Source organism: Tetrao urogallus (assembly GCF_951394365.1).
Source record: "Tetrao urogallus genome assembly, chromosome: 8".
NCBI classification, from domain to species: Eukaryota; Metazoa; Chordata; class Aves; order Galliformes; family Phasianidae; genus Tetrao; species Tetrao urogallus.
In genome coordinates, this window is record NC_136821.1 from 4,104,280 (window position 1) to 4,123,696 (window position 19,417).

General features: G+C 37.2%; 1 protein-coding gene across 1 annotated transcript in view; it reads right to left on the minus strand.

The window, feature by feature from the left end:
* ARHGAP15 (Rho GTPase activating protein 15) overlaps positions 1 to 18,734 on the minus strand; it is a gene marked incomplete at its 3' end in the record, with an annotated part of 300,587 nt that extends 281,853 nt beyond the window's left edge. Inside the window, exon 1 of the mRNA XM_079539012.1 lies at positions 18,558 to 18,734. Coding sequence (XP_079395138.1) covers positions 18,558 to 18,719 — 162 coding nt within the window. The 5' untranslated portion in view covers positions 18,720 to 18,734. The remainder of the gene's footprint in view (positions 1 to 18,557) is intronic.
* Positions 18,735 to 19,417: the final 683 nt, after the last annotated feature.

Genomic DNA, 19,417 nt, shown 5'->3' on the forward strand with positions numbered 1-19,417 from the left:
AAGATGAAAGAAATAGAGTAATCAAAATAATAACTGATCTGCTTCAAGTAGCTTTTCAAGTAAAAGGGTAATTTTGCAAAGGTCAATTAGCAGGATGACTCCTTCGTATTCTATGTGATATAATATGTTAGAAAAATAATGTAAATATTTAAAGTCTTAAATTTTATTCTCTCTGCCTTTGAGATTTCTCAGCTTAATGACAACTTTGCTGCAAGCAGGTAGAACAGCAGTGATTACTAATGTTTACTCAGCTCTGGGATTCTCTGTGTGCAATTTACCTCTCTTAATATTTTAACACCTAACAAAAAGTGATGACAGAGTAAAATACAGTAATACTCAGGTGGTTGTTGCTGTGTTGTTTTTTTTTTTTTAATATTGTTAAATAACAGAATTATCTCCTCTCAATTGCATTGGTCTCCAGGGTTCTTTTTTGATTCTTTGTTGCACAGATTATTTATATATAAAACAACAACCCCGTGTATTTTGGCAAAATAAACACTACAGTTGCTAAACACTGTTGTCCACATTACCTACATACTATTATATATTGTTCCCTTTGTAAGCCAAGAAAAATTTTAAGTAATACAATGCTCTTTTGTGCTCATTCCACAATTTGGTCCATGTTATGAAGTCAGTGTGTAAGAGAGAAGTGTGAAGTTCTGATCCAAGTACACTGAATCTCTTGGTTTTATTCTTGTGGCACTGCTTTGACAGCAAATCATGTAACACTTATACAGGAGATAAAGAAAATGGAATCATCCAGTTTGAAATATCTAGATACAATGGAGATGGCCTTTGATTTGAGTTTCTTTGTTTTGATAGAAAACTCATCTACCTTGTGTAAAATAAAATACCATCAGCAGAACCAAACAAGAATCACCTACTACCATCCAACACATGGGCAATGTGCAGGCTGTGATCTGGATGTGCTGCCAGAGAAGTCATCAGCCTTATTGCAAAAGACAAAGAAGAAAGTACCTCAAGAAAAACATTAGACAAGTGTTATTAGAACCATCTTGATGTGTGAAAACAGAAAGCTGACTGCCTATTTCAGTTTGAATGAACTGATGAATTTACCAAATCATTCTGTGCTGGCTTCTGCTACATTAAAGAACCCACTGGTGCCCAGTGTTGCTGCTGCACATAGGTAAGCAGGAAATCATTGCCTTTTAATTTCTTTTGGGTAAATCAAATTGGCTGTAGGTTCTTCATCAACAAGACATTTGTCATAATTCCTATGTCTATCACACTCAGAACACAACTCTGTTTCACACTGAATCACCTAGAAAAGCTATGTTTTGCAGTAAAACCTCGTAATACTGTTCATTATTCCAGAAACATGACCTGTTTCCCATATACACTTATGATTGGATAAATTAAATACACTTTCAGCCATTAAGTAATCAAGATGACTTTCCACAAGTGTCTTTACCCAGCCTTATTTACCAGACCATCAATCTTCGCTTTGTAAAAAAATGTTATTAGAACCGTTCTATTTACTTCCATACCATACATAAAAAGAGTGATTAGTGTCAAGCTTAGTACTGCTCCCTGGAGATCAACTCTAAAAATCCACCCAGTTGATGATGATTCTCCAGGGACTACTTCCTGAAACGTGTAAATTAATCAGTTCTTAATCCATTTAACGTGTGCTTCACTGATACAGCACATTGCTAATATTTAATCAGAATGTCACGTACTGATAAGTCGAGTCACTTACAAACTTTCACTATATGCTTGTCTTTTTCAGTGAAACTTCTATCAGAAAATAATGTCACTTTCTTTGATTTTGTTAGAAAGTGGTTTTATCATTCAAGTATGGTGATTGACTTCATTTCTTTCTATTTAAACTCTGTAACAACTTTTCCATTAGTTAATCCAATGCTAAGATTAACCTTTTTTTTTTTTAAATCTTTTTCTTTTTTTTTAATTGAAGATATTTTTGAATCTCTTGTAATTTCTATGGCAATCCAAAATTATTTGAAAATTATGTTTGAAATGAATATGCAGGGATTACCTCAGAAAAATCCTTAAGGCTCTAAACTGACTCTTACTGAAGTTTTGTTGGATTCTGCTAATTTTTCTATTATTGGTATCATGGCTAGATGCCATTCCAGATATTTCAAGTCAATCATACCTTGGAAAGTTCATCATCACGTTAGCAAATTTTTCCTGATTCACCACCCTGTTCCCAAAGAAATAATGTATTTGCCTCACTTTGATAGTGTGCTGGGCAGTTCTAGCATTAAGTTCTTACAAACAGAGGTAAAAACAAACTTTTAGAAATTTTTCCACTTTTCAGAGCTCAGAACATGGAGAACTTGGAAAACTTCAGGGCGTAGTAAAGGCATCAGCTTGGTCCAGCACTTGCAGAATTCCCTTCACTAACACAATGTCCGAGGTGAAGATTTTCTATACTGTTTAGCATTTGGCTGCTTTTCTCTGTGTAAATCCCTCTCTTTCTCTAACAGTACAAAAAATGCTTCATTAATATATCTCTGTGTACACCTAGATTCCACAACTACAGATATATTAAACAGTGAATACATAGTAGTGTTTTACAGAAAGAACTATCTGAAATCTACAGTTTTCAAATGCTAACATAATGAAGTTTATTTTGCATTCTATTTCAAGCAACTCTATCTGTAAGGAAAGTTGCCAAATCAAAAATGAAATATTTTTTTGTCTCATTGATACAGGTGCATGTATCTTCAGAAAGGCAGAAGTAAGCTAGCACTCTGTCTCAAGCCAACTTTAAAAGCATCTACCCATATCATTTTGCAATATTAAGTATTTGGGCACTAAAGTGGAGCACAATGGAAGACAAATCCCTCTAAATTATAATTCTTCCATAATTTATTACGCATTGCCATAGAAGCTAATTTGCAAACTATTTTCTATGTGGCTCTGGAAGTATCAAAATTTAAACAATGCTCTGAATAAACATCTTAAAACACTCTAACATCAGCACGCAAAAGCCCATTCTCTTTACAGCTAAAATATTCCAAATCTGGTAAATGGAGATTGACCTAGAAAACCCTACTCTGGGTTTGAAGATTGCCAGCTTTACTGCAGCAGCATATTCATGCACAGATGTAGTGGTTGATATAAATGTTCAGAAAAAAATAGCATAAGAGCATGCGTATGTATGTCTAATAGGTGCTTAAGCATAACCAGTTGGGATTGGAAATTGTTGCTCATGTATATACTACTGTGCAAACTGATGTATTTATGGTGCAGTTACACACAGAACTGTACAATTGTGCTTTTTTTTTTCCTGTTGAACTTAATTCTTCTGCAACAGCTACTGAAGGATTAATAGGTAATCAAATGGTTTAGATAGACTTCTCTTAAAATTGCTCTCATATGCTTTGTAAGCAGTATTTTTCTGAGCCTAACATCCCCTGTTTTGCATGATATATCCAGACTGTTTGGCTACTGAAGGCGCTTGTCCTTTAGCCTTCTGCCTCACCACATGATTGAGCATCCATATACCTTACAACCATACACCCTGTCGAGTGCTATTCTCTTACACATCACGATTTACCTCCCTTTCTCCACTCAAACATGCAACCAAGCTGAGCAACAAGCTGCTTCAGCTGCCATGTCATTTCAGTTTTTACACGTCTTCCCTTTTTATGTGTGCTCCACATCTCTGTGATGTCTCATCTCCCCATTCCACTGCCATAGGCTATGAGTCAGGAACAAGGCTCAGGCTCAATGTCAAGCACAGGGAAAATGGGAAAATATCATAGAAGAGAAAATTAATGGGCACAAACAGAGCTTTGAAACTTCCACCCTCATGGACTTTGTATCTTTCCTTCATTCCTTGGTAAATCCCTAAGAAAATAATAGCTATTGAGTTGAAAATGCCTAATAAGGGTAATTAGCTAAAGAAAGTTCAAGACAAAAAAACTTCAATGTTGATAGAATTCTTCTCACAGATGAAGGAACAAATAACTCTAAGAAGCATGCAAACTATCCCCTTTCAGCCACAACATCTTGCTGGACCACCAAGGCTGGTGGAAGAGCACGTCTTCAAAAATGTCTCAGCAGCATTCCCAAATCAAACACTTTGGAATGGAGTCCCAGGTGAAAACACAGCTTCTCTGCATGGTCAGAGACCTTGCTTTCATTTCTAAAAGGGAAACCTCAAGGTGAAAAAGATGCAAAAATCTCTTTAGTCACCAATTCTCTAGCCATGCCATTTTGGTTTTCCTGAGGAATTTAAGAAGATCACAATCTGCATTTCTACAAAAATAAAATAAATAAACCACTTTGAAAAGGGCTGACCTAACCACACATAGATGGCAAATACTCAGACTTCAATTTTGTGAAAGCAGTCTTTGGTGTCATTAGCCATTCAATTATTATATCTACTTCATGACACAGAGTTTCCAGAGCACACTAAAACATAAGGAAAAGTGGATGTTTTGTTTTTATTCTTGCACTGTAGAAAATATAATTTTGTTTAGAATCCCCTCTCTCTCTCTCCTAAATCAAATTTACCCTTCAAAAAAACAGTACTTCTCTTTTTGCAGATCCCCAAAGTCACACACAATACCAGTATGAGAAATACTAACATTGGTATTTTATTTGAACCCGGATGTTTGATTTATAAATGAATGACTTGATCAGCTAAATTATTTACTTAGGAGGTAACACCATGTTTGACGGGGCCTTATTTCATCCTGTGTGCCCTACTTGAACTTATTACTTGTAAGATTAATAAACCATTGAAATTTCAATATTCCATCTTTTTCATTATTTGAAGTGTATTGTTTATATTTTGGAACTAACATTTTAAAACTGATCTAAATGCAAATAAAAATTATTGATTTTTTTTTTCTTTTTTTGCATCTTTTGAAGGAGCAAATGGCACTTTAAAAATTAAATGTTTCTTTTTTTGGGGGGGGGGAGGGTTGAATGCATTCATGATGTGCATTCAGTCTGTTTATTAAATAATCATATCTGGATACAAGTGTCAACACAATTTATGTTTTGAATAATATGAAGCAGATAACCTCAATTAACAAGTAATTAGAGTCATTTTCCTATTAAGCAGTTTCCCTAATTGTTTTTGAAACCTGGAACTAAAATTGTAATAAATAATAAGCGGGGAAAACATGTCCCTGCATTAGCTTAATCCAGGCTTTCCATGGAGCCTGGGAAAAAGCAGCAGAAATAGGGGCTGAATACCCAGGGTGCACATGGTACTGTGGGACAAAGCAAATATTGTTTTGTGGCTGCAGACCTCAGCATAGCCCACAGTTTTCTGCATTTTTCTTTTTCTGCATTTTTCTTTTTCTCCTTTTTTCTTTTCTCCTCTTTCCTTTTTCTTTTTTCTTTTCTTTTCTCTGATTTCTTATATGAACATGCAATGCAGGAAGCATTTGACTTGTTACTGTGAATTAAGTGGAGCTTAGCAGGCAAAAGCCATCCCACATAGGGTATTACCTCTACTAAACCACAGTGCAAATTTACGCATCATGTTCTACCACAAAAGCATTATATACCTCTATTTATGTGGAATGATAAACATGAAATGATTTTACCAAAGAGGTGCTATTGAACAATTTGTGATTTTCTGCTTGCTGACCATGGAAACAAACAAAACCCACATTCCCTTTGATATCAATCTTCAAATATCATCATTCAATGTCACTGAAGAATAGAAAAACATCACATGTATTTCTCTGCTCATACTACACCAATTCATAGAAATTAGAAATTGCATTGTAGCTGTTGCCAAAAATGAGGAGAAAAATAATCTAGTTAAATCCAAAAAGAAATCCAGCAGCTGCTCTTCACCCTTAGCCAAAACAAACAAACTGAAATCTAACTGAATCTAGCCCAGAAGTTCCAGAGGGAAGAAAAAAAATTAAAATCAAAGGCAATAATATTCTCTTCACCCACGAATTCCAACCTTACTCATTACCTCAGGCCTGTGTCACAGTGGCAGTTAGAGAGCTGATAGAGTACACCATTTTCCCCTGAAGGTAGGAAGGAGAGAGATTTCTTACAGTCTGTGAAGGAACCAAAGTACCAGTGACTGCCCAAAGTAGGCTTTTCATTAGTTTGCATCTAACTCGACTGCCCCTTCCTGATAAAAAACTATTGGTGGTTGTCTCCACCTCTACAGGAATTTTTTTATCAGCCTTGGCAGAGCATAGGGCATATATATTCACCATTTAAAAAATTCTCAGTAAGGTAATAAATCAAAAAATAATAAGCCAACACCCTAAGAAGACACTCAGAGAAATTCCAGGAAGAAATCAGGCAGCCATAGGAGGAGGACAGGAGCTGTTCAAAAGAAATACAAACATTTAAATAATATATCCTGCTAGAAATCAGGCTTTGTGAGAAATCCCATTGATTTCTCTTAAGTCATTTTATTAAAAGGTCTATTAATGCTTGGCTTGCACTTTGTGGCTATGAGAGATGTTGGAACGAAGAGCTATCAAAGGTGGCTATCAAAGTTTTTTTCTTTTTTCCCATTTAACTTTTCCTAACTATTAAGCTGCTCATTTTGTGGAGACAATCATTAGTGTCTTTAATGTGAAACAAAGCTTCTGGATAAGAGCTGCTCGCTGAAGATCAATATGAGAGATATCATTTCAGTTACAGCTTTAATAACTGTAACAATAGGGAGCCTGGCATTGCTGGCTTTATGCATTAATGTAATTTAGAATCTACCAGGTACAAATCTTATCAAGCATTAGCAGCAACCGCGCTGGGATTTTCTAGGTAAGGAAACTGTGTGATAAATGGGAAATATTTTAAAGGTAAATTTTCATGTAATTTGGCTCATCTGCTGTAAAACTTTGAAAAAAATGATATGAAAAGAAAATAAAAACAAATAAGATGCTAGGAATAGGATGGCAGGTTTTCAGTAACTTGCGGTGCTCAGGCGTGTAATGTGCTCAGGATATACTGGGCTGTCTCTCTTGTTTAGATCATCACAAGGCTCATATGGCACAGATGGAAGGGTTAGGAGCTTTAGCCAAATTAATCGTAATTAAATATTTTCTGCTAACCTCCATACACAAATATCCTCAACTACCTGAATACACTTTGCACAGCTTTCAGCTGAGACACAAGAGACATCAGGAGTCCTTCTACCTCACACCTCTGAGACAAGGACCAGGCTCTTCCCAACAAGCCAACACAACACCAGCTCTGCAGGTGAGGAGGACAGCCCTTCCTCAAGCCAATTCACACAGCTGCAGCAAATTCAGCCCCCCACTCTGCATCTCCCACCCCAACTGCTTCCAGTTCCCCACTCGCTCCATGCTTTTCACAACCACTGACTCATTGCCCCAACGTTTCCCATGCTTTTGAGATGTTCATGTTGCTGCCACCATTATCCTGTAATAGTTTGTTGATGGTCACTTTAGTTCTTTTCCAGCTCTTCAATTTCTTGATGAAATAGAATTAAAAAAAAAAATAAAAATCATACCTCCCACCTCCCCAAAAAAGAAAATCAGTACTAAAAATGCTAAAACACGCATTTTGGATCTTCTCTGCAAAGTTATTCTTGAAACAAGATGCGAGCGATTGGCAGTTCTTTAAACAATTTGTTTAACTTGTGTCCAAATGTCTTCAGGTTTTAGTGCTTACAGGTGGCCACTTCAGATTTACACTTTAATTTTGTGAAAGATCTAAACTGGGAGCACTGAATTTTCAGTTTATCATTTGCTGATAAAAAATGGAAAGCTCAAAGTTGAAGTAGCCAACTACTGAAAAAGAGTTGGCACCTGGCACTTTAATTTTTAAACATTGTTTTGGTTCGGGTTTTTTTTTTTTGTGTGTGTGTGTAATGAGATTATAAAATAAGAGTCTGACTTCAAATTCACAGTCAAGAAGAATGAGCTCTTAAGGATAACAGAACTGCTGATGTAAAGCTCAGTTGGTCCAAACCCCAGGTCTGGTCCAAATAAACAAACAAAAGTTTGGATGCTTGTCTGGGTTTTCTACCTGCCTTGGGGCTACGAATGTCATGAGAACAGATTCGCTCATCACAGCTGCACTGCTTCCATTTCTGGCCATGGCTGAAATATCCAGGAAAACAATCTTTCTTGCAGAGCTCTGGGAGGCGAAAGGAAAGGAAAATGTGATAGAATATTTCACAGTCCTTCAAATTTGATTCCAAAACTGGAGGAAGATGCAGAAATTAGAAAGGATAGAACGTTTTTGCTGGTTTTGTTTATCGGCTGTACTTCTAAATGCAAGTTTTTACTGTAACTTTTAGACTATGTGGCAGCTTAGATAGACAATAACTAGGGCGAAAAAAGAAGATATTACTGTGTCTGAAGTGTAGCCACACTCAGTACTCTATTATTAGTCTCTGAAACACTAAGAAAAAAAATAAAGGCAAATACTCTTTTTCTTTAGTGGAGCAGAGTCTTAGGTTCTTTGAGAGGCAAGGCTTGGATTCCACTTCTACCATGGATGTGAAATTGCTGTGCAGGTATGCACAGGCATCCATGAACAAAAAAACACAAACGTTCAACACCTGCTTCCATTAATGATGCAAACCTCACCAAACAAGAAATCAAAAAGAAAATAAAACATTGCTATGTTAACATGGCTGGATCAGGTCCTACAGTTATTTTTCCTGCAAAAGAACCACTGGCTTCAAAGGGGATTTGATCTTATTTAGGGCAGGAGAATGCTGCTGTCAACTGTCTAAGAATAGGCACACTGCCTAACAAGGACACTCCGCTGTCTGTTTAAAAATCTCCACGTATTAAACAACATTTAGTGTTTGTGTCCCTATATTGTGCACTAATGCGTGTATTTAGGGCATGCACAAAATAACTTGATCCCCATTTCATCGCATCAGTAGTGCAATAATTTCAGTGCAATAATAATAAAAACGCAAAAAACTGCTTCTTTACCTCTCCTGTCATGTTGTATTGGGTCACGTTGTGTCACATGATGTGATGTAATGTAACTCAATGCAAGGAGACACATGTCCCTTCTCATTGGAAATTTAAAGAAATGGAGCTTACTTTTCCCCTGTGGGAAACTATGCAGGTCAGGTGCCCAAGACTAGCTATGGGAAGTTTGATATCATCTCAGTTTCAGTACCTACATATTTCAAATCTTATGGCATTTTGAAAGGAAGCGTGTTAGATGCCACAATGGAGCTGTAATACAGTACTTAATAAAGATAAAATAAGAGAAACATAATTCCACAGCTTATGTTCCTTTTCACAGTGTCCATTGACACATATTACCAAAGAGACTCCTTTAAACTATATTTTAACCGCATTTCTTGAAATACATATTATTAAACGAGAAAAGCCTGAGAGAAATCTAACACAGCTAAAAAGGACGAGAGTATAGAATCAAGGGAAAAGACCTGATTATTGAGGGAGCCAAAACAAGATTTTTTTGATGAAAAAATAGTGAAATAGTTAAGCTCAGTAAGTATAGATAAGGAAAATGTACAGGGCCTGGGGCCAAGTTCCCCTCTCAGTTACACTAGCAATAATTGTGGAATAATTCTGTTTCAATTAATAGAGTTAATATGATGAGAATAGAATTATCTAAGTAACGAGCATGATTGAAATGTAACAGTCAACCCAGCTCTGAGGCAGACTTTGGAACGTGTGCAAAGCAGATAAGCATCATCCTCAATCCTGTAGAGAATCAATCCTCAATCCAGGTAAAGAAACAGAAGAAATGACTAAAACGTTTGACGGCCAACATCTACTGTGGAATTAGGAGAAACCTCACCAAGTTCCTTCTCCACTTGGTTGTAATGAATAAATACAGGAGCAGATTGTCATGGAAGCCAAGCAAAATATTAAGCATATAGTGTTTGTTCTCTAACATTGTGGCATGTTGTTACCTCAAGAGGTATAGATTTGATAGAACCATCTAGCATGAGATCTTTAAATCCAAGCATCAACTGGATCTAAGAGTCTCATCACCAAGTCACACCCTCAGTGCCACATCCACTCATCTCATAAATCCCTCCACGGTGTGGACTTGATCACTTCCACAAGCAATCACTTCCAATGCTCTACCAGCTTCTGCTGGAAGAAATCCTTCCTGATATCCAACCAAAAAATCCTGTGGAACAACCTGAAGTTGTTTCTTTGTGTCCTATCTCTTGTCATCTGAGAAAAGGGACTGACTGCTGCCTTTCGTTTTCCTACTAAAAACAAAAACACAGAGATGTATGGAATGGACTATGAAATAATAAGATGGTGCAGAAGTTTTCAGATATAAGCATTTAATACAAACTCATAATCATCTTTTGGCTCTGAACAGGCTAAGGCATCAAGGAGAAAATATTTGGAGTTGCTACATTTCGCATCATTTAACATCAAAGTCATTGCACAATTTTGATGGAAAGAATGAAAGTGTAAAGGTAACTTCCATTTTATATGAGCTTGCAAAACCAGAGTTTACTCTCTGAGTGTCTTGGAGAAAAAAAAGAAAAAAAAAAAAGGGATTTACTGATGGGGAAAATAATGCAGTGTTTTCCTTTTCCAAAGAAACTCAATAAGACAATTAAACTTTGTAGCAGTGGACTGAATCCAAGAGCACCGGAGCCATCGCGATAGATAAAAGGTCCATGTGTTGGGGAATCAGCAGATGGATAGGCAGAGGAGCAAGGACAGTCTGCCATTGCATTTCCAGCAGGCACATATGCCCTGGGGATGCCAGATGAAGGTGTGAACTGCTGCAAGCAATCTTGCAGGGTGCTTATTGGGTGCTGCCCTGAGCGCTTGCATCTATGGGAACACCCCAAGAGCCAGATCCTTGAGTCTCTAGAGCTGCTTAAGACACAAAGGGATGGAAAGAGACAAGAACAGATACAAGGAAAATACAAAACAGAAGAAATAAAGAAATACTTTTTTATATGGTAAATGAAATATTTAACTACTGACACTTCCCCTCCCCTCAGGATATGAATTAGAAGAAGAGAAATGTCAAAGCTGACAGAAAAAAAAAAAAAAAAAAAAAAAAAAAAAAAAAAAAAAAAAAAAAAAGCCTCTGCTGTTTTAGTCTTTTTTTAGTTTATCCTATCAGTTTTAAACTACATATATATATATTTATATATATATATTTACATCATTATCTTTCTGAAACGCAAAGAGGTTTGTAGGCTTTGAAAATCCTGTCAAACATCCCTGAAACTGCAGACAACTATATTAATGACAATAGAAGCATTTCATGCTTTCTCCAGATCCTGGGAAATAACGGAGAAGTATTAGCAAAGAAGATGCAAAACTTACTAGCAATGCATTCAGTTAGGAAGATATTTCATTACCATTTCAGGTACTCGTGTTTTCAAGTAACAGATAATGGGAAGCTCCAGATTTTGGAGTCAGTGGTGATTTTCCCATCTGTCATCACCCCAGCTATAAATAAATTAATTGGGGGGGGAAGATGAAAAGAAAGAAAAGAAATAAAGAAAAAAAAGAAAAAATGGAGGGGGGGGAGAGGGGGGGGAAAGAAGAAAAAAAAAGGAGAAAAGAGTAAAAAAGAAAAGGAAAGAAGAAAAATCAAAAAAGAAAAAATTAAAAATTAAATAAAAACGATAAAGAAAAGAAAACAGGAAAAAAGAAGGAGGAAAAGAAAGCCATTTGGGTCAGACTTGTGCTTCACAGCGGCAGCGCAGCGGCCGCTCCAGCCGCGATCTCCGGTGCTGCTCTGCCCCCTGGTGCTGCTGCAGCTGCAGAGCAGCCGCTCTCGGGCTGCACACCCCGCTGTCACTTCTCACTTTTCCGGCAAGTTCAAGGTCAGTGCCTAGCTATTTTCAGCTCATCTCTTCTTGATCCATGCAGAGAAATGACAAGGTAACGTGATTTGGGGTCAGCTGTATTACAGGAACCGTTACATAAACGGAGAAAGTGGAAATCAATCCTAGCTGACAGTGTCTTCAGGATAATCAGCGCTCACTCCATGCCGCTGTCAGCTCTCCTGCATCAAACACCATGTTACTTCTGTCAGATCTCTTTAACAAAACCTCTTTCTCACTTTTGGCAAAGTAAATAAATATTCCACTCGGGCTTGCATTTAGCTCATTGTTTAGAGAACTTTAGCACTCTGGACTCGCAGAGTCCCCATTTCTGCAGGAATGGACGTTGTACCCTGTCAAGTCCATCACTGCCTACAGAGGGTGTTGGCAAAGAGCCTGATGCAGTCTCCCCTTCTTCATGGCTTGTGCCTGATCTTTTCCTGCAAACGACTGTCCTCCAGTTCTCCATTCCAGAGCTCAGCTCTCAAAGTTCTTACCTAACCCAGCCACATCAGGGTTTCTCCTCTAACGTCTTAGGACACCTTCCTCAATTTGTCTGATTACCGTTACTTTCTCTGAGCCGTCTCCTCCCGTAACCAGACATCTTCCCTACCGCAGGATTATGAACATATCATGTCACAAGATGTGCCGCGTCCGCCGCGTCGCGGTGACAGCACATGGTATGTCAGTTTAGGGAAAGCACAGCTATTCCATCCCACCCACCTTGTGCTCCCATGGAACTGCCAAGCCCGCAGTGCTCCGCCGAAGAACCATTTACCATAATATTAGTTGTCAGTAAATTCAAAGACGGAACTCCTGAAGCTATAAAATGGATTAGAAGCAATTTAAAAAAGAATTAACAAACTAGAGTAAGAGTATACTGTCAACAAACAAATGCTTCATCATAGCACTGTAATTTGGAATTTTAATTACCCCTCTGCTTCTGTAACAAAACAATGTCTGAACTGGCAGCCATTTGAATCTCTCACAGGTCATTGAGCATTCTAGTTAATTACTCTATGAATAGCCTGTTTTTCTCCCCTCTGGAAACACGTTTCTAATGGCAGTCAAGGTCTGACAAATGTGTCATCTACATAATTAGCTAGGAAGCAACACAAAACATTAAACATGCTTTGTGCCGACAACTATCAAAACATTTCATTTGTTGTCAATTATTCATTACTTTGTAGGTTCTGAAGGGGTTGTTATTATGGAAATAAGTCCAGATGCTAACAAGGTTAGAGTTTTTTATTCAAATTAGTAATCAGAGGGCTAACTTTAAAAAATGTATCCCGTGCACATTCATGGCGCCGTTCAATCAGTACTAAATTATAAACGAATTTAGTCAAGTTCAAGTTAAAATAGCCATGGCAGAGCGCATACACTAATTTGTAGAGTTGCATCTCTCTTTGAAGTTTTAGGATCTAAGCTGAAGTAGCAAACTTTCAGAACCTTTAGCAAGGCTAATTTGTGCTTGGTAAATAGAGTAAAGATTTTCACAGCGTGAGATAATGTAAGATTGGGAGAAAAAAAAAAAAAAAAAAAAAAAAAAGAAGAAAGAAAGAAAAAGAAAGAAAGAAAGAAAGAAAAAACCTGGAGGTTTTTTGAACCCTTTTTTTCTATCCCTCTGTCACTGAGCGAAAGTCAAAATCAGCATTTCCGACTCGTCTGAACTTCAGTTTGGTTTAACGAGGAAGCCAAACCAGTACGTTCACCACTCCCTTAATAGAGCTGAAATGAATTTATGCTTGCTTTCAAGAAGAAATAGGTAGTGGTCATTTCATTTTTCTGTGATCTCATTATGATGCTGTCTATCAAGCAACACAGCTGAAATAGTACAGGGAAAATGCGTGGATGGTAAATAAAACGGGCAGTTTAACAATAAAATTAACTTCTTCCTTGTTAGTAAAGATTATGTTGGCTGAAGTCTTAGAAAATATACAACACACAACAGAGAATACTTTCTCACAGGGTACACATAATAGGAAAAAAAAAAAAAAAAAAAAAAGAGGAAAAAAACCACCAGAAAAACAAAAAGCTTTGTTCTGAGACTTGCTCTGATATGGGGATGAAATAATGCCTGCAAGTTAAGAAAAAGACCCTGAAAAAGGGTTGAGAGCCAAATCCCATTGCTCCAATGGGGAAACTTGCTCACTGAAGTAAACAGAACCCTGAAATATCCTCATGCACTCAGGTTCATCAGCAGCAGGATGGATGGGGACACAGAGACATGAGAGGGGTGAGTTGGGATGACAAACAGCAGATCTCAATTCTGAAGGTACAGAACCAGGCTGAACACAGCAAGAAGACATATGGCGTGTTTCATTCCTCATTCTCCTGCTCTAGGAAGGATAAAGATAATGTTGCCCAACAGATATATTTATTTTTCCAATTGATATTTCTGTGTTTTGTGACAATATTTATGTTGCAGAATTAACACTGGACCTATGTTTATGGACTAGTTCATGATTATCTGGGGAGAATTCACTGTTAGAACATAATAAGTCAATAAATGTCACCTTCCACTCTAGCAATGAAAGCAGGAGGTTTTCTGCTCCTAGAAATATTTTGTCAAGATTTATCTTTTTTTTTCCTCCAGGAAAAAGAGTAAACTGGGAAAAAAACAAATCCTCAGAAACTTTCCCTAAATAAACTATATGATAAAAGAAGCTGTGATGATCTCTCGGAGATTGAAATAATCCATTTTCAGCTGACACTACCCATAGCAATGAAACCGAAAAGAGGGCTGGAGTCTGTCTTGTAATTAACATTAAACAGATAACATATTTATGAGGAAGTCAAAATATTTTGGAAGCCGATAATCCTGTAAGCCTTAACATGGTATAAAAACAACAAATAAATGCAAAGTGTTACTGTTACACATGCCTGCCTGATCAATGGTTTTCACATATTGATCTATAAATGGAGTTGACAGTCTGTGTTGGCTGCACATTTTCCAAGCAGCTCTATTTTTGTACAAAACCAATACGGGCAATTACCTTTGTTTGAGATGCCAAGTCTTATCAATTCAATGTGATTTAGTGTCATTTTAATTAAATATCAGGATCTACTTCAGGACAATCTATACAAACAAAGCCTCAAACTTGACTATAAGCTTGATTTGAAGTAAACATGTACAAGCCCTGAGATTGTGAAATATGGCTCAAAAACTCTGCTAAACAGAAGGCTTATATTTTTAGCAATTTTATTTCTGTCTTTTTGGCTAGCCATAACTTTGGCAAGTGTGCTACAATCACAGGAGTAAGAAACAAAGGAAGATTGCTTCCCACTCCATGGTAATGTATTAGAGGGAGAAATCAACTTACCAGTTTGTTTAACCTCATCAGAAAAAGCTCTAATACATTACCATTTTGGAATGTCTAAATAGGCTCTAATTCTTAATACAGGCACCAATAAAAAAAGACGTTTCATTGTTTGAAGTTGTTCTGAATGAAGCAAAATGCACTTCCCTGGGGTTTAAGAGATGAAAATAGCAAATATTCATTTACGTTCCTGGTTCAGACATTAACATTAAGCACAGAAAGAGCCCTTGCTTACCACAGTGTGTGTCCAGCTTCATGATTTATGCTCTTTAAACTCTACGTTAATATCCATTTCAACCTTTGCACAATGCTCAAGCATTTCCATAGCAAATAAATAACAAAAATCCCCAAGAATCCACATTTCACTTTTGCATGACTTAGCTCCTGCCTCCCCCATTTGCATCTTTACTACCACAAAACACATAAGTGCATATGGCCCCGCTGATGTATGATGCATATCCTTCTTTGTCACACTGCCGAAAATAATCTGTCCACCTTCAGAAGTATAGCCCCAGGTGTGCTTAGGAACATCACAGCCAACGCTGTAGAATACAACAAATCCCTCTGAGAAAACTGTGTATTTTCTTCTCCATAAATCACGAGCGATCTTTCTAGATTTGTGTCTGTTTTTTGCCCTTTATGCCCAGAGTGTTGATTTTATTCTTTTTTCAAGCATGTTTTATAAATATATAGTTCTGCTGATTGTTCAAAATGTGCCAAACGCTGATTGCTTTAATCCACTGGAGTCAGTATGTTTTGCATAAGTTAGGTAAAGAGGATTTGACCCATTTATTAATAGAATTATAGTAGGCATATTCCTAATACGGGCAGAGACAGAGTAGCATGGAGTCTTTTATTCAGCTCTTAATAGGTGCAGAAATAAAAATCTCCCCAATGATAGGACAAAAATACACAGTTGAGGTAAAACCGAAAATAAGCAATGATCAGTGGATACTTTGTAATGATCTGAACAGAGGCAAGCTCTTCAAAAATTGAAGATTTCCAAACAGAAAATCAAGACAGATCCTTTTTTTTTTTTTTCCCCTTCTAGCACAAAATAATTGGCTTAGCCTGGCACACGAGTAATACACATCTTTCAGCGGGGGTCTGCGTGCTTCCAAATGTAGAAGTGAGGTTTGTGAGTGTACCAAGAAAGTATGTCATGAATTTTTAAAGAGGATTACTGAATTTGAATGTACCTGTGTATGTATGTGTCTATAAGCTGAGCCCTGCTCTTTCCAGACTCCTGGATGCCAGGGATTGCTCCCCCCCATTGCTTCTCCCTAAATCCTTCCCAAGTCGCATGCACAGATTTGCTGGCATGCAGTTGACACTTGCAATTGAAATTTCAGTGGTCTTTTAACTCAAATTGCACTGCGTATTATGCAAGTATTTGAAAACATAGGGATCCATAGGAATTTTGCTTTCGGCTGGGGTGTCACCAAACAACTTTAAGGGGCTTATGGAAGCAAATACGCCCACTTTCAGTCTGTCAATATCTAGTCAGAAAATTCAGCATGGCAAAAAGAGATGAAAAGAATCGAAATAGAAAGGGAATTAGTAGCATGGCAAGCATTCATTCTACTATATTGGAGCCAAGATTGCTGGGTAAAATGACATATACATAGTAAAACTCTGCTTTTAGATAATTAGCTTCTAAACAAACGCGGCACAAAGCAACTTTTCAGCTCTCGGCCAATGAACAGATATCATACCTGCAATGGTTTTTGGGACGCGGTGGGAAATATTTATGTCTCATTTAACTTTTTAGAGCCCTTGCTCTGTAACAGTCCTGCATACTATCCCCAAATCTAAAGTTATGTAACAAGGTAATATCAACAATGAGAAACTGCATGATAAAATCCTGCCCAAAAGTGAAAAATGCTAATTTTGTCTCATTTAGCAGCTGGATACAGAAATGCTCATTAGTTTTAAGAGGGTTAATCCTTTTAACTTTTGCATATTGATATGCCAATTATGCCTAATTGTACAAGAGGCATCAGTCAAGGTAATAGTGCATAAACACATGAAAGTTATTAAGTACATCCCAACATGTAATAAAGTAGGTGTTAATTGGTAGCTGAGTTCTGCAGGCTATTGAGGTGGATAATTCATTGAGAGATGGATCACTTGTAATTTCTCTACATAATTCCTTTTGCAGTCTCATGCTGTGATGTTTTCATGCTTGTCAAAAACAACTGCAGCCTAGTGCCTTTTGTTAAACACAGCCAATAAAATATGTTAGGCATCATTAAATATACTTAACTTTTAAACTTCTTCAAAGGTACAGTTCTTCCCGATAATACATTATAGTATTCCCAGTAAATTACTATAAACATTGTCTCAGGTTTGTACTGGTAGAACATTTTGCTTTGGATAAAAAGGAAGAAACACGTGCAACGTGTTGTGGGAAATTGTAGGAATTGTTCAAACTGATCAGAAATGATACATATAAAGAGTTCTTTGCAGAAATACATGTCCCTGAAATACGTTCAGGCATAGCAGAGAAACATGGGAATAACAAGTGTATTTCTAACAAAGCTTGAATTTTGAGTCTGAATTTAGGGTAGAAAATCCAGCTGCTATAATTGACTTTCTCCACTTAGTAACTTTTTGAGAAAGCTGATTATTTCATTGGAATGCATTATATGAACAAAACAAAAATTAATAGCTTACATGGTTGTGAAAAGTGACCGAGACTTGGGACTCCGTCCCCAGCCAGCAGAGTTTTCTCCCTCATTTGCATTCTCTGAAAACAAAATGGATCTGGAGTCCAAAAAGTGGCTAACACTGCATAAATAATTTTGTAACGTTATATGGCCTCAGCTGCAAGTTGCCACTATTATGGAAGGAAATTAACCAGGGGAGACTCATACCAATCAGTTTGTTTAGTAGCTCAGGAGGAGTACAGGGGCAGGGACACAACTGGCGGAACAGTTCATTGCTAACTACTTAATTTCAGGGGGAAAAAAAAGGTAATAGATACAAAAATGAGTCAGCTCTTTCAACTCTGTCAACTATTAAAATATTAAGGTTTCTTTTTCTTCAGTGTTTAATTTTGCAGTTAATTCATTCTTACAGCAAGCCTCATTCTTCTTATTGGCAAAGTTATCCTTTATGTACAAAACTGTAATTTCCTTTTTTTTCTTTATTTCTTTCTTTGTCTTGTTTTCATCTGTTTAGAAATTGTGACATATCTCTGATACTGTTAAGTATTATCCCCTACAGCAGCTGTATTTAAGCACTCTAACACTTGAGAGCTCAAATGTCGTTATTCTGGCCACCAAATTCTGTGTTTCAGCAAAGGAAAATTGTTCTTCCAGCACCTACCCATACATCTAAGAATGTAATAGTGCCATTAAATCCCTTTGTGCAAAGGACTGTCATGAAGCTGGTGTCTTAACCACACCCAAGATAACTCTATGACTTTTAAAATCTTGGAAGACATGAAATACACGGAGTATTTTACTTACAGGCTCAAGGACTTTCACATTCTCAGACAGAATCATAGATTTGCTTTGGCTTAGTCTGTCATGGTGACTGTTGGCATTTTTGATCCTCATCTGAACAGCTCCTGTACTGTGGGAAGGATTTGGCTTTTCAGAGGCCATGTCAGAAGTTGCAGACCTTTCCATGGCTACTGGGTTGACCTGAAGAACACAAAATGAGAGTATTAATCAAGAGATCCTTCATGCAAAAAAGTATCTGTGCTGCTTATACGTTGTCACTGTAATCAAGAGATGTTATTTTGCTGGCAACTTCTTGATCATCTTTGAATACCAGGATAACTATCAGCTGTGTCATTCTGCAGTTCTATTATTGTCCTTATCACTCACCCATTCAACTGCCTTGGAAGACTTGGTTTATGTAAAAGATTATCCTTATCTCAAAAGCCATTCTCCTGCGTGGTTTAATCTCCCTGCAAGCCTCTCTCTTGTCCAGCTGGCAGCCACTACACTTTGTCTTTGGCCCTGCTCGTGCCACACATTTTAAACCTTTCAAGGGAAAATGACATGTTTTGGAACCAATTAACATATCTTACCTCCACAGTCTGATACATACACATTAGAAGTGCACTAAAGAATCACATTACAACTAACTCTACTTGTATCCTAAAATCAAATTCAGATTTAAAAAAAAAAACAACAAGAGAACAACAACAACAACAACAACAACAAAAAACCCAGACACTTTAACTATTTTAACAGCAGCATGAATGAGATTTTTGATTCTGCTCTTGGTTTTAAAATTTTGAAATGAGTAGATGGTTGGGCACATTAGCTCTCATGCTTCAACAGTTGGGAAGCAAGGTCTTCTCAACCCCTGACAATGA